Source organism: Octodon degus, unplaced genomic scaffold (genome assembly GCF_000260255.1).
Source record: "Octodon degus isolate 3935 unplaced genomic scaffold, OctDeg1.0 scaffold00001, whole genome shotgun sequence".
NCBI lineage: Eukaryota > Metazoa > Chordata > Mammalia > Rodentia > Octodontidae > Octodon > Octodon degus.
In genome coordinates, this window is record NW_004524577.1 from 22891212 (window position 1) to 22906513 (window position 15302).

The following is a 15302-nucleotide window of genomic DNA, read 5'->3' on the forward strand; positions in this document are numbered from 1 at the left end:
ACACTCTCTCTCTCTCTCTCTCTCTCTCTCTCATTTTTGGCTTTTGGGACTTTGAGGCAGGGTCCCATTATACAGCCCAGGCTCACCTTGAACTCTCTCTCTCTCTCTCTCTCTCTCTCTCTCTCTCTCTCTCTAATAAATAAATAAATAAAATTAAAAAAATATATATATCAGCAAGGGAAAAGCCCCATTTTCAACTTCAATAACAAGACTCCCACCCTTCACATCCTGGATCCTGATCTCCCCAGTAGCCCTTGGCCTCTATCACCAAGGCAAAAAAAAAAAAAAAAAAAAAGAAAGAAAGAAAGAAAGAAAGAAAGAAAGAAAGAAACCCACACAGTAATATTTAGGCTCACAAACTTAATTCTTTCCATAATTCTGGTCACAGATCAAATAAACCAAATAAAAATTTCCTATAAAGTCAATATTAAACCTAACCATTGAATTTGATTTGGTTTGTGACCAACCAGAATTAGCTTCCAATCAGAATGTTGGAAAAGAATTAAATTTGTGAGCCAAGGTGTACATATACCTCCAAATCACAAATAAAGATAGGCCAGAGTCCAGCTTTTAGGGATACTATTAGTTTTTGTTTTGTTTTTGGAGACAGGGTCTTGCTATGTACTTTAGGCTGGCCGTGAAGCCACTGTGTAACCCAGGCTGGCCTGGAATTCACAGCAATCCTCCTGCCTCAGCCTCCCAAGTGCTGGAATTATACACTTGAGCCACCACACCTGGCTCTGTTATAGATACATTAAAAAAAAGAATGGCACAAGGGCCGACCAGATAGCTCAGCAAACTAAAGTTCCTGCTTAGGAAGAGCACAGCAGCAGGTTTGATCACTGGTGTGTCATGCAGGGCCCACCCGAGGCATGCTGAGATGGCCATTGAGAATGGGCATGGTAGCACGTGTCTGTAATCCCAGCACTTGGGAGGCTGAAAATAAGATCATTATGAGTCCAATTTATGTAGTGAGACCCTGTAGACCCTGTACTAAATACATTAAATAAATAAAGAAAGAAAGAATGGTATAAAACAGTTGAAGGCCAGGGAGATGGCTCAGTAGAATAAGGGCTTCCCTGGCAAACACAAGGGCCTGAGTTCAATCGGTTCCACCAAATAAAGAAAATAAATAAAAACAGTTGATTTCCCACCCCCCATCCCAACACACTGAAGACTGAACCCAGAGAACACTAAGTTACATCCAAACCCACCCCCTTTCTTCCCCCCACAACCTCTTTTGGAGCTAAAGTCTTTGCAAATTATCCAAATTGGCCTCAAATTTGAGATTTTCCCACCTCAGTCTCCCAAGTAGCTGGAATTATAGGTATATACCACTGCACTAACTTTTTTTTTTTTTTTTTTTTTGAGCCAGAGTCTCACTGTGTAGTTCAGGCTAGCTTTGAATTCAGTATGTGGCCCTAACTGGCCTTCAACTTCCAGCAGTCTTCCCACCTCAGCTTCCTGAGGCAGGTGTGGGGCACCATGCCCAGCTCTAACAACTAATTTCAAAGATCCATATATTCATTTTTGACTCATTCTGTCAAAGCAAGGAGCTGCTACTTACAAGGGTGTGGATTTATAGGAAGATTCTGGATAGGACTGTTTGCCATTCACTTTGCCATTGGAAGAGTATGCTATGGGACTGTCAACTCTCTCCACATAGTCAGACGGGGGCGGAGCCATGTCTTGCGTGCCCGCGGACACATTTTTAACCTAAAAAAGCCACAAGAATCAATTAGTATTATGAACATTGTAATCTGGATGGGGAGGGGATGGGAAAAAATTACCCTATATAAATACCAAATATTTACTAGGCTCATTAAATACTATTAACTTATAGTGATTGCATTTTTATTACTAGTGTTAACGGTCAAATCAATATTTCTGTAAGCACGGAAACAGTACTATTGCTAGTTTTACAGACCAGAATCTATCGTCAAGTAGGAAAAAAACAAATCTCACTTGATTCTCATCCTGTGTCACTAGGTACAATGGTTACCCACTTAACTGTCCTACTCCACCCTCCTCCATGGTAGGAAAACCAAGTTAAATATAAACAAGTGTGCGATAGCACAGAGGAGAAAACCTGCCCACTCAGGGGGTTCCCCAACTGAGCTTACACTGTCCTTGATGTGCCCTTGTCCTCCTCCTGCCTCAGCCTCCCTAGTACTGGGATTATAGATGACAGACATGTGTCACTCAGCTGCAGTAGTCTCTCTCATTTCTCACAAACACTGGTCAGGCTGCTGCTGTCCGGGCACTACACCTGGGCCACCACTAACCTAGAATCAAAGACCTCGCTTCTTAATCCACTCACCCCTGAGCATGGAATGCTAAAACAACAGAAGAAATTAAGGAGCTCAAAAAGAAAAAAAAATTTTTTTAAAGAAATTAAAGAGCTCAATCTCATCTCTGCTATCAGTCTTTTTAGAGACCTTCTTTATTCTCCCTTAACCTACCCTTAATTAACTCTACTCTCAGCCTGCACAGTGTCACAACACTGGTGCCTGCCCTTTTCACTTCCTTCTCACTCCATTTGATGTGCAAGTGATTTGCATCCTTCAAAAGTACAGTTCAGTAATAGTCAGCTCAGGGGTGGAGCTCGGTGGTAAAGAGCTTGCCTTGTATGTGCAGTCCTGGGTTCAGTCCCCAACACTGCAAACAAAAAGGTTATACTTTGCTAATTTGGAAAACTTACCATCTTCAGAAGAAAAAAAAAAAGGGGGGGGGCTGGGAATGTACCTCAGTACAAAGGTCCTGGGCTCAATTCCCAATGCCATAAATAATAGCCTTTTCTTTTTTTCTATTGTAGGGATTTGAACCCAAGACTTTGGGAATGCTAAGAAAGTACTCTACCACTGAACTATACCGCCATTCCTATTAAATTTTCACTTTTACAGAGTATTGCCAAGTTGCTCAGACTGGCCTTGAATTTGCATCCTGCCTGCCTCAGCCATGGAGTAGCTGGCATTACAGGTATATGCCACAATGCCAGCCACTCCTAAATTTCACCTTTAAAAAATCTATCACCAGGGGGCCGGGGAGATGGCTCAATGGAATAAGCGCTTCCCTGGCAAGCGCAAGGGCGTAAGTTCAATCCCCGGTTCTGCCACCAAAAATAAATAAATAAATAAATAAATAAATAAATAAATAAATAAATCTATCACCTATTAGTCTGCAATTGATTTTTTTTTGGCTGAACCAGGGATTGAACTCAGGCCCTTGTGCTTGCCAGGGAATTGCTTATTCCACTGAGTCATCTCCAGGGCCCTTGCAATTTTGTTTGTTTGTTTGTTTTGTTTTTTTAATGGGGGTAAATAACCAAAGACCCCAAATGAAGTGTTAATTCCAGACAAATCATTTAGCTGTTTTAGCATGAAAGAATACAAATGAGGGGCCAGGGAGATGGCTCAGTGGAATAAGGGCTTCCCTGGCAAGCGCAAGGACCTGAATTCAATCCCTGGTTCTGCAAAAAAAAAAAAAAAAAAAGAATACAAATGAGGTAGGGGGAAGCTGTCAAAATAATCCTACAAATGACTTATGTAAAAAAGTGGAATTTTTCAAAGCAAGGAAGGGCAAGATTCAGGCTCACCCCTGACCTGCCACTTACAAGCTCTATAAAGCTTTAGCCTCTTCACCTGTATAAAACGGGGTTAACCACCCACTTTGTGACGTTCTGATGAATAAAGGACATGGTAGAATAGCTCATTTGCCACAATGCTTTCTGAATGCCATAAAAAGTCCTACAATAATGGAATAAAGACCATTAGATCCAATCAAAGAATTTTTTAAAGAATTTGCAGGCCACAGAAGAATTCTAACTGATTATTTTGCTTATAGACCCTTGTAGTTTAGGTTCAACGCTAATACAGTGCACTCACTTCCCTACAGTACACACGGCTTATGCTTAGGTTTCCATTCTCCACAGCATCAAAATCCGGCAGGCGCCATTCCTAGCCCTGCAACCCAAGTCTGAAGGTATTTACCCAGCCTCAGAATACACGGAGGTATTTTCTTTACTGTTTAAATGAACACTGAGTGAGAAGGAAATGTGAGCATTTTCCTCAGAAGGTGGAATTTGGCAGCAGGCTGGAAAACAGTGGGTGGGTTTCCAGGGAGGGCACTAGACCTCACCACAGGGGAGACAGGGTGGGAACCATTCCTGGCTCCCAGAACACAACACCATGTTCCACAGGGAAAGCCCTGCCATGCCAAAGAGGCCTCTCAGAATCTGGAAAGCCTTCTTTCTCTTGAAAGCCCCTTCTCCTTCAGCTGGAACTTCAGGAGGGGTCCTTCTGAGGCTTCTCACGGCCTGGACTGCCGTCCTCTTTTCTTTGCCAGCTCCTGGGCTTCAAGTCCTAGTTCAAGCGTCACCACCTCCTAAGGACCTTCCCCCTCAAGTCCCTGCTGAGATGCAGCACTGGGTGACAAACCAGAGCACTTCCATTGTCAAGGTGCAACTGCTTACTCACAGCACTGCCTCCATTGCTAATCTCTAGCTTTAGCAGACAGTGTACTAATCTTAAACCACCACCATGACAAATGAAGGGAGGGGTCATGTACTAGGCACAACTCCATAGACAAGTATTACTCCTTTCTCAAAAATGAGGAAGCTGGGGCCGGGGAGATGGCTCAGTGGTCTAAAGCACCTACTTAGAACAAGCTTAGCAAAGCACAGGGACCAGGGTTCAATCCCCCAGCACCACATGCCAGCCAGCCCCGCCCCCTGGTGGGCTGAGCTGGCCACACACACACACCACACACACTCACTCACTCTCTCTCTCTCTTTCTCTCTCTCTCTCTCTCTCTCTCTCTCTCTCTCTCTCTCTCTCTCTCTCTCCCCCTCTCTCTCTCAAATAAATAATAAAAAAAAAGTAATAAGGGCAGTCTCCTTTACTCTGAGTTTCTGGCACACATCAAGAGTCCAGACTCGGCCGGGAGGTGCTCAGTAGAATAAGGGCTTCCCTGGCAAGTGCAAGGGCCTGAGTTTAATCCCCGGTTCCACCAAAAAATAATAATAATAATAATAAATGAGGAAGCTGTGGCTCAGGGAAGTGGACAACTTTCACAAGGACCTAGACCTAGTTTTTTGTTTTGTCTTTTAATTTTTATTTATTTATTTATGTATTTTGTGTGTGTATGTGGCCAGCTCAGCCCACCAGGGGGCGGGGCTGGATGGCATGTGGTGCTGGGGATTGAACCATGGTCCCTGTGCTTTGCTAAGCCTAGTTTGTTCTAAGTAGGTGCTTTAGACCAATGAGCCATCTCACCAGCCCTTGTTTTGTTTTTTTAAAAAAAGGTAATAAGGGCAGTCTCCTCCTTTACTGAGTTTCTGGCACACATCAAGAGCCCAGACACGGCCGGGAGGTGCTCAGTAGAATAAGGGCTTCCCTGGCAAGCGCAAGGGCCTGAGTTTAATCCCCAGTTCTACAAAAAAAAAAAAAAAAAAAAAAAAAAAAAAGAGCCCAGTGTTTTTAGCAGAAAGGTATCCTCATTGATTACTATTCTATTTCTACACTGCATATGCCTAAGTATTTCATGAGCCATTCTGGGTCAGTCTTTATGTCAGTGTCAGCAGAACTAGACTAGCTTGACCATAAGTTCCATCCCAGCATAGATCTTTTATATTTGTCTTTTTTTTTTTTTTTTTTTCAGCAAAGTCTCACTATATAGCTCAGTTTAAGCTTGAACTCACTAAGTAGCCCAGGATGGTTTGAACTCACAGCCATTCTCCTGCCTCAGCCTCTTGAGTGTGGGGGGATTACAGATGTGTACCATCACGTCTGGCTTTAAGCAGGGATGAAGGTTTATTGCCATGTTTAATACATGGGCATAAAAAATTCAGCAGCACATATAGTAAAACTGGGACAACAGACACTCAAATCTGTAAAACTTTTTTTTTTGCGGAACCGGGGATTGAACTCCAGCCCTTGCACTTGCCAGGGAAGTGCTTATTCCACTGAGCCATCTCCCCAGCCCCACATTTTATATTTTTAAAACCCATCCCCCCCAAAAAATAAAAGCCTCACCCAAATATGCCACATTCAAAAGTCCAATAAGCAACAGATCAGTTTTCAAGGGAAGTTTACACGTTTATAGGCAGACAGGTGCAGGGGCCAGGGGTGCCATCCCCGGGCCTGCTGCCTGGGGTGTGCTGAGATGGCAACTGGGACTGGGCGTGATGGCGTGCACCTGTAATCGCAGCACTTGGGAGGCTGCAAATAGGAGAATCACTACAAGTCCGATCTAGTAGTAACACCCTGAACACCCTATAGACCTTTCCCTAAAAAAAAATACCAAAAAACAAACAAACAAAAACCACAAGTTTACAGGCAGAGGTAAATACATTTTTATAACAAGAAAGGTAATTTGTTTTGCTTTTAACTCTTTCTTTTTCCCTTCTCCACAAAACTATGAAATTGCTTTTTCTTTTTTTTTTTCTTCAGTGTATTTAGTACAGGGTCTTGGGGTCTCACTACACAGATTGGATTTGTAGTGATCCTTCCTGTTTTTTAGCCTCCCAAGCACTGGGATTACAGGTGTGCACCACCACGCCCAGTATGCCCAGTCTCAGCTGCTGTCTCAGTGTGCCCCAGGAGGCAGGGCAGGCATGGCAGGCCCGGGATCAAAACCTTGGTCCCTACATCTGCCTAAGCTTTAATTCACTGAGCTATCTGGCCAGCCCTTAAGAAAGTACCTTTTTCTCTAATCTGCTTCATGGTATGAACACAATATGAATATAAACCCAGTACTGGGGCTGGTGAGATGGCTCAGTGGTCTAAAGCACCTACTTAGAACAAGCTTAGCAAAGCACAAGGGACGGCGGTTCAATCCCCCAGCACCACATGCCAGCCAGCCTCGCCCCCTGGTGGGCTGAACTGGCCACACACATACACACACACACACAAATAAATAAATTAAAAAAAAAAAAGAGTTTATAAAAAAAAAAAACAAAAACAAACCCAGTACTGTTGCTCTGGAGTCAGTAAAAGGAAGTGGGGAAGGCCTGTGGGTACTGACAGGCTGGGTATTAGTAATTTATACAAGGAGTCCCCAATCTGGAGTTCCTACTAGGAGATAAGGGTCTTTCTTTCTTTCTTTCTTTCTTTCTTTCTTTCTTTCTTTCTTTTTTTTTTTTTTTTTTTTTTTTTTTTTTTTTGTGGAAAAAAACCAAAAAAAAAAAAAAACTTGGGCCCTTGCAATAAGGGCATTCCTGAGCCACTGTTATTACTGATAGAATATCAGCCAACAAAACTGGATGGCTAGCTAAAATTCGTGAAGAGGAAAGAAGCCAAGTATGGCGGTGCACATCTGTAGTCCCAGCACTGAGGAGACAGGCAGGAGGACCTCTGCACAGTCAAAGCCAACATGAGCTACACCATGAGTTCAAGGCTGGTCGCTACTACATAGTGAGACCCTGTCTCAAAGAACAAAACCAAATAAAACAAAAAGGAGGGAGGGGCTTGCTCCTGAGGGCAGAGGACTTGAAGAGGGGAGTCTCAAGAGTTCTCGCTGGAGTGGTTCCCTCTGGAGTTCCTGGCCTCGCGTCCACATCCTGCTTAGACTATGCAGAGGCAGCAGAAAGACAAATATGCAAGGTAACAGGAAAAAAAATACACCAACCAAAGAGTGCCTTGGGATTGGGGAGATAGCTCAGTAGAATAAGTGCTTGCCTGGCAAGCACAAGGTCCTGAGTTCAATCCCCGGTACCACCAAAAAAAAACAAAGAGTGTCTTGCACTCAATATTAAGGTTAAATTTAAAAAGGACAGGTACTCCACACCGTGCTACCAATTAAGGGAATTAAGTGTTTCTGACATGTTAAAATGAAAATTGAAAACCAGGTATAATAGTGTACAACTATGACCCCAACACTTGGGAGGCTGAAGCAGGTGGATCCCAAGAATCTGAAGTCATCCTGGTCTATCTGGTGTGCTCAAGGCCAGCCTAAACTACAAAACAAGACACTGTCTCAAAAAAACAAACAAACAAACAAAAGATTCCAGAAGATCTACTCAAGAGGTAATTATTATTATTATTTTTTTAATTGTATTTGTGTGTGTGTGTGTGTGTGTGTGTGTGTGTGGCCAGCTCAGCCCACCAGGGGGCGGGGCGGGCTGGCATGTGGTGCTGGGGGATTGAACCGCGGTCCCTGTGCTTTGCCAAGCCTGTTCCAAATAGGTGCTTTAGACCACTGAGCCATCTCACCAGCCCCAACACAAGAGGTAATTATAAGGACAAAATTTTATTCTAAATATAATTATGCTCATCAGCAGGGTATCCATTATGTGAAGTGTAACCAAAAAAATCTGCAAAACAACTCTCTTCCACGGAGAGCAGGTGAAAAAATCCTAAATAACACCCCCACCCTCCACGCGCCCTGGATGCCAGAAGAAGATAGTCCAGCTTCAGAGCAGTTTGGTGTTCTCTGGATGCCCATCAGGCCTCAGCCCATCCTAGCTGGGGCCAAGGTGGAGCTCCCCTCAACCTCACGTCAAGGGAGTACAGCAGTCCCTCACTTATCCTGGAGGCTACATTCCAGATACCCCCGCAATAAGCGAGAATCGACAAAGTAGCGATGTTATATTTATTTTAATATTTATATATATATTTAAGGCTTTATAAACCCTTCGTACAGTCTTACAAACCTTTTCCACACTTTTAAAAAGACTTTTAATGTTCTTAACCATTTTCTAAACTCATAAACCTACGTAATTTTAACAACATACATATACTGCACAGTACTGCAAAATCCCAGGATATAGTGAAAAATTCATGATAAATAATTTAATTAATATTTTTGACGGCCAGTGAGTTAGCTCAGAGGTCAAAAATGCCTGCTTAGGTAAGCACAGGGATCAAGGGTTGATCCCCAGCACCAAATACTATGCCAGCCCCACTCCCAGCCAGCCATGAGGGGAGGGGAGGGGAGGGGAAGGAGGGGAGATAGATTAGTAGAATAAGCGCTTGCCTGGCAAGCGTAAGGGCCTGAGTTCAATCCCTGGTTCCACCAAAAAAAAGAAAGACAGACATTTTTTGAAAACTGGGAAGAAATAGTGAGTCTATGAAAGTCAAACCGTGAAATAGCAAGAGTCTACTGTACAAAGATAGAGGACATTTTAGGTCACTAAATGAAAAGCTTCTCTCTCACTGAACAAAGTGAGGGGGAACATTTCTTCAAGGTCCTGTTGTTTGGAATTAGTAACACCACCCTCCTGCCCTCCTCACTTTTCCATCCTGCCTTCATCCTGAGTGCACAGTGGGAAGCACAGCCCCACATACAGCCAGTTTAACATGGCCCAAGTCAACCACCTCCAAGGAAGGAACGTTCACCTGCGGAGTATCCGTCATGCGCCAGGCAGAGCCTGACCGCGTTGATTCAGGATCACCCCATGATACAGAACTCTGTACTGTCTGGTGAGGAAATGGAGCTGCTAAAGTCGACCCAATCGAGGTCACACAGAATTTGAAGAGGCAGAGGGAGAATCCAAACCCTGGTTCACTGAGCTCCAAAATCCTGCACCTTCTGGTGTAACGGTCAAAACTCCCCCACAGCCTGAGGCACCCACTGTTGCTGATTGCATGTATCTGTTTGAGGCAGTACTGAGGACTAAACCCAGACCCTTTGCACTGAGCTACATTCCAGCTTTTTCAAATTTTGAGACAGTATTTAAATTGCTGAGTTGCTAAGGTTGGCCAGATAGCTCAGTGGATTAAAGCGCCTACTTAGGGCTGGTGAGATGGCTCAGTGGTCTAAAGCACCTACTTTGAACAAGTTTAGCAAAACACAGGGACCGCGGTTCAATCCCCCAGCACCACATGCCAGCCAGCCCCACCCCCTGGTGAGCTGAGCTGGCCACTCCCCCCCCAATAAATAAATAAAATATTTTTAAAATAAAATAAATAAAAATAAAAATAAAGCACCTACTTAGGCAGACAGGAGCAGGGGGATTTGATCCCCCACCTGCAGTGCTGGCCCTGGTGCCTGCTGAGACAGTGATTAAGACTGGGCGTGGTATTCCTCCCCCTGTAATCCTAGTGCTTGGGAGGCTGAAAAACAGGATCTGTGTAGTGAGACCCTGTACTAAATACATTTTTAAAAAAAAGCTAAACTGCCTAGACTGGGCTCAAACTCTCAATATTCCTGCCTCACCTTCCCAGAGTGCTGAGATTATAGGCCTATGCCACAAGACGACTAATTGCTGGATAATTTACTAGTCTCTGAAACAAAGGGGATCATTCTCACTGCCTAAATTCCTCTACCACACCCTAATGAAATACACTATGAAAGCCCTACTGGCCTAACTTGGTGCTTCAGTCACTAGTGCCTTTGTGTACGTTGGAGCCCAGGAACACCACCCTCCCCTTGATCCAAGGGGTTTTCCATCCTGGTAAGAGGAGAAACACAGGAAGGAGGAGCAGGTTAATCTAAAGTATCATCTCCAGCTCTAAGCAGTTGTCCCACCTGCCAGTGTCATAGAACAATACCATGGTCTCAACACTAAGTGGTCCAACTTGTTTTTCTTGTTTTCTGGTATTTATAAATTTGCAGGCACTGGCCCACACTGAAAGCTCAAAACTACCTCTCTCTGAGTTCTCCAAGGCTTTTTTCCACCTTTGATCATTTAAAAGCACATGTACCCATGTGTACTAATTCCCATGAAGCTCTGAACAGGTCTGATTAATAAAGGGTGGTTTGGGCCGAGGAGATGACTCAGTGGAATAAGCGCTTCCCTGGCAAGTGCAAGGGCCTGAATTCAATCCTCGGTTCCGCCAAAAAAAAAAAAAAAAAGGCTGGTCTGAGGGCACTGAGCATTTTGCAAACACATACACCCTACAGGATGCTCAGCAAATACTAATCCAGGCTTGCAAAGATGAATTCTGAAACTCCCGAAGGGTCAATGGGTTGTTAGAGATTTGAGAGCAGAGCATGCGAAGAAACCTTACACTCAAAGTGAACCTTATCAATGATCTCATTCACAGCCTCCTGCTGCATGGAAATGAAAATATTACAAAACTACTCTAAACACACCCACCTCAGGCCACAGCTCCGCCACAGGTGTAGTGGAAGGCACACAATGCCTCAGGGCTCAGGGCCTGATGCAGATAAATCACCTGCATTCCCAACCCCTTCTGCTCACTCCAGTGTGGCCTGCAGGTGTGCCAGGTGTGCTGACTGGGTTTGCAGTGTGACAGCTGCAGCTGACATTAGAGAGCAGCGGTTCTCATAGTCCCCCAGGAGGGACATCTACAGCACCTGCTCAGATCCTGCCCAGAGCCTACTGAGCCGAAAAAGGCCCTGCAGGGATTCTAGTTGCTGCCAGAGGCTTGAGACCCAGAGTACACTGCACACTGTACAATCTCTCATAGACCAAGGGCCACAGGCCCACACTGTCCGGTAGGAATGCCTGTACTGGTTAGAAATAAAAAGACCGCTCACATTCATCCTACATCTAATGCTGACCATCAACATCCCCTCTCCCAGCGGCTGGGCACAGGCACACTGAACTCCTGTTGTGCACATCTGTATGCAGGGAGCAAAGCCTGCCTGCTGTGCCCTTGAAGAAAATATCTGCTTTTCCTGTAGGCTTACAGCAGAGAAGTAAGGTAAGTCTTCTTCTATGCAGGTACTTAACACTTCAGAAACTCTCACCCAACACCTTTATTCAAGATCATCCATAAAAATACTAACAATTATTATTCTAGCTAAAGTTTATTGGGTAGGAATATATCATGTGCTGGCCCACTCCGTACTTTTGGTTTTTGTTTGTTGTTTTGTTTTGGTTTTGGCCGTACAGGGGACTAAAGCTGAAGCCTTTACACTAAAGAGCTATATCCCCACAATGACTTTATTTTTTACTTTTAAACTGGGTCTCTTACTAAGTTGCCCAGGCTAAACTAGAACTTGCAACTGACCCACCTTAGGCTCCAGTAGTTCTGGGAGTACAGCCATGTGCCAGCACACCCACCTTAGCATGCCTTTTAATTGTCACAGCATCAGTGTATCTGTACATGGAACTTTTATTTTCCCATTTACAAAAAGTGATGGGGGCTGGGGAGATGGCTCAGTGAAATAAGTGCTTCCCTGGCAAGTGCAAGGTTCTGAGTTCAATCCCCAGTTCCACCAAAAAAAAAAAAGTGATGCATTAGGCTGGGGAGAGAGCTCAACAGTCTAAGCATCTGCCTGGCAAGCACGAGGACCGGGTTCAATCTCCAGTACAGCAGGCCGTGCCGGCCCCAGAACCTCGGGCACACTATGCTGGCCACCAGAACCAGATGTGGTAGTGCGCACCTGCAATCTCAGCACTAGAGAGGCTGAGACAGGAGTATCACTATGAATCAGAGCTGTGTCGTGAGACAGTGTACCAAATAAAAAATAATAACAATTAAATAAATAAATAATGGGTTTTTTAAAAAAGTATAGCAGTTTCTTGCTATTTTGTGGTTCAACTTTCATGGACTCACTGTTGTGCAGGTTTTCAAAAAATATTTATCTAAATTATTTGTCATGGATTTTTCACTATATCATGGGATTTTTCAGTACTGTACAGTATATGTATATTGTTAAAATTATGTAGTTTATGAGTTTAGAAAATGGTTAAGAACATTAGAAGTCTCTTTAAAAGTGTGGGAAAAGTTTATAAGAGTGTTGGTTTATAAAGCCTTAAAATATATATAATGTCGCTACTTCATGATCTTCACTTACCACGGGGGCTGTCTGGAACATAACCTCCATGATAAGTGAGAGGCTACTGCAATGTATTAAATGAACAAATAAGGACACACTGGGGCAAAGAAATGCCTTCCTCAAAATCAGATACAATAAATTATGCTAGGCTGACCACAAATATCCAAGGGCCAGGCTGCACGCGGGGACCATCCCCATCGCTAGGCTTTTCCGGGGGGGGGGGGGGCGCACGCATGCGCATGTGCACATGTATCTGTCTATTGTTTTGGGTTTTTATTTTTTCAATTCTGTGGTCCTGGGGTTCAAACCCAGGGCACTCTACCAGTCTATCACTGTGCCACACTCCCAGCCCTTTTGCTTTCTTTTCTTTTTTAATTTTTATTTTGTTTTGTTTTGTATTTTAGGGAAGGGTCTACAGGGTGTTAAGGGTCTCACTACTAGATGAGACTCATAGTGATCCGCCTGTTTATGGCCTCCCAAGAGCTGGGATTACAGGTGTGTACCACCACGCCCAGTCTCAACTGCCATTTCAGAGTGCCCCAGGATTGAAACTCCCAGCCCCTGCACCTGCTTGCAGGGGCTTTAATCCACTGAGCTATTTGGCTGGTCCTCTTTTTTCTTTAAAACACTTATTTATTTGGTACAGGGTCTTGCTAAGCAGCTTGGACTCATAGTGATCCTCCTGTCTCAGCCTCCTCAGCACTGGGATTACAGGTGTGTTTCAGGCCTGGCACAGCGTGTGGTACTGGGGAATGAACCCAGATCCTTGAGCTTGCCAGGCAAGCACTTAGACCACTGAGGTATCTCCCCAGCCCTCCTTTGGTTTCTTTTTTTTTTTAGGAACCAGGTATTGAACTCAGGTCCTTGCACTTGCCAGGGAAGCGTTTATTTCACTGAGCCATCTCCCTGGCACCCCTTTGGTTTCTTGACACTGGCCTTGAAATTGCAATTCTCCTATGTCAGCCTCTGGAGCAGGTAGGATTACAGGCATGCACCACTATCCCCAAGCAGACCCTTCTTTTCACTTTACCAAAACAAAACCTGGAGCATCTGAAACTGAAGCTTTTCATTCTGTTACTAATTAATAAAAACAAATCTCAAACACACAATTTTTATAATCTTTTCTTTTCTTTTTTGTACCAGGGATTCAACTCAGGATCTTGCCCTTGCCAGACAATACTTAAGCCACTGAGCTCTCTCCCTGGCCCACAATCTTCTTTTAATATTCACTATAGAAGTGTATGCTTTTCCAGAGTCAGGCTGCAAGTACAAGTATTTATTCCAGATAAAGTGAATATATGTTTCCACATATTTATAACTTTCTAAAAGTCCAGATGGGATATATAGACTCAAACAGAAAGATCAACATGAATCACTCACTGTTATCAACTCATGGGTACTCACTTGGCTCTGGCACCCACGGCTGAAGAATCCACCTCTGGCACTGGTGAACTGCTCAGACCACAGTAGAATGGAATCTAACAATAAGGTCACCTCAATGGGTGAAGCCAGCAGACACACTTGAAACTGCTCCTAAGCCCAGTGTGGTAGCACATGCCAGTAATCTTAGCACTTGGGAGGCTGAGGCATCAGAATTAAATTCCTATGAGTTCAAGGCCAGCCTAGGCTACATAAGCAAGTTCAAAGCCAGACTGAATGGCTGGTGAGACCCTGTCTTAAAAGAGGAAAAAAAGAAAAGAAAAAAATCTGCTCAAAAATTCATCTCAAGCTTGCATCTTGAACCTAATCAATTGCACCTTGAATCTAAACCTGGTCAAACTGACCACAGACATCGAAATCAAGGGGACAATTACACTTAAATCATATAGCGAATTTACCATACAGATTGTCTACTTAACATTTTTCTCTAGGAGTTAACTTCTCATGCTACACAGAAATTTTGGAGCTAACATGGGTCATACTATGGCCAGGGAACCCTGCCCTGCCTCAGCAGGTTAGGGTAAAATGTCACCTGGCCTACCTAGGTTTACTCAGGGTCTCTTTGTGGGCTACTTTTAGATGAGGCACTGATATGAAAACTGCAAGGGCTCTCATGGCTGCTGACAATGAAACCTGTTCAGACCACTCTACCTGCTCAGAGATGAGTTTACAAGCATTAGCTAAAATAATGAAAGGAAAAGAAAAAAAGTAGAAGCACTGGCCACCCTACGTTCCCAGAGAGAAAACAAAGCCTGCCCAGGCAGAAAAGTCAAGGTGAGGGCCTTAAGCCCCAGATTTAGTGGTGTCCAATATACAACCATGTACCTTTTCTCTGAGGTTAAGCTATTTCACTTATTTCTAGGATTTCATGGGCATACTGAAATCTTGCAAATAAATGCATAATTTTATGTAAGCAAATTTATGTTGTCTCTGCTAACTAGGAAAATGCTCATTATGCACCATCAGAATTCTTTTCTGTTTTCCTTTCAATATCCCTATCAGATAGATATCCATACCTTTACTGATCTCATCTATTTTCTCAGATGCATCTTAGAGCAGTCTTTTTTAAAAATTCGTGTGTGTGTGTGTGTGTGTGTGTGTGTGTGTGTGTGTGGCCAGCTCAGCCCACCTGGGGGCGGGGCTGGCTGGCATGTGGTGCTGGGGGATTGAAC

General features: G+C 43.9%; 1 protein-coding gene across 4 annotated transcripts in view; it reads right to left on the reverse strand.

Annotated features, from left to right (window-relative positions):
* The window catches only part of Ocln (occludin), an 85906-nt gene that overhangs the window by 14833 nt on the left and 55771 nt on the right, over window positions 1–15302 (reverse strand). For all 4 annotated transcript variants that reach the window (XM_023704051.1, XM_023704017.1, XM_023703946.1 and 1 more), the window contains one exon: window positions 1568–1716. In XM_023704051.1, the coding sequence (XP_023559819.1) occupies window positions 1568–1716 (149 nt within the window). The remainder of the gene's footprint in view (window positions 1–1567; window positions 1717–15302) is intronic.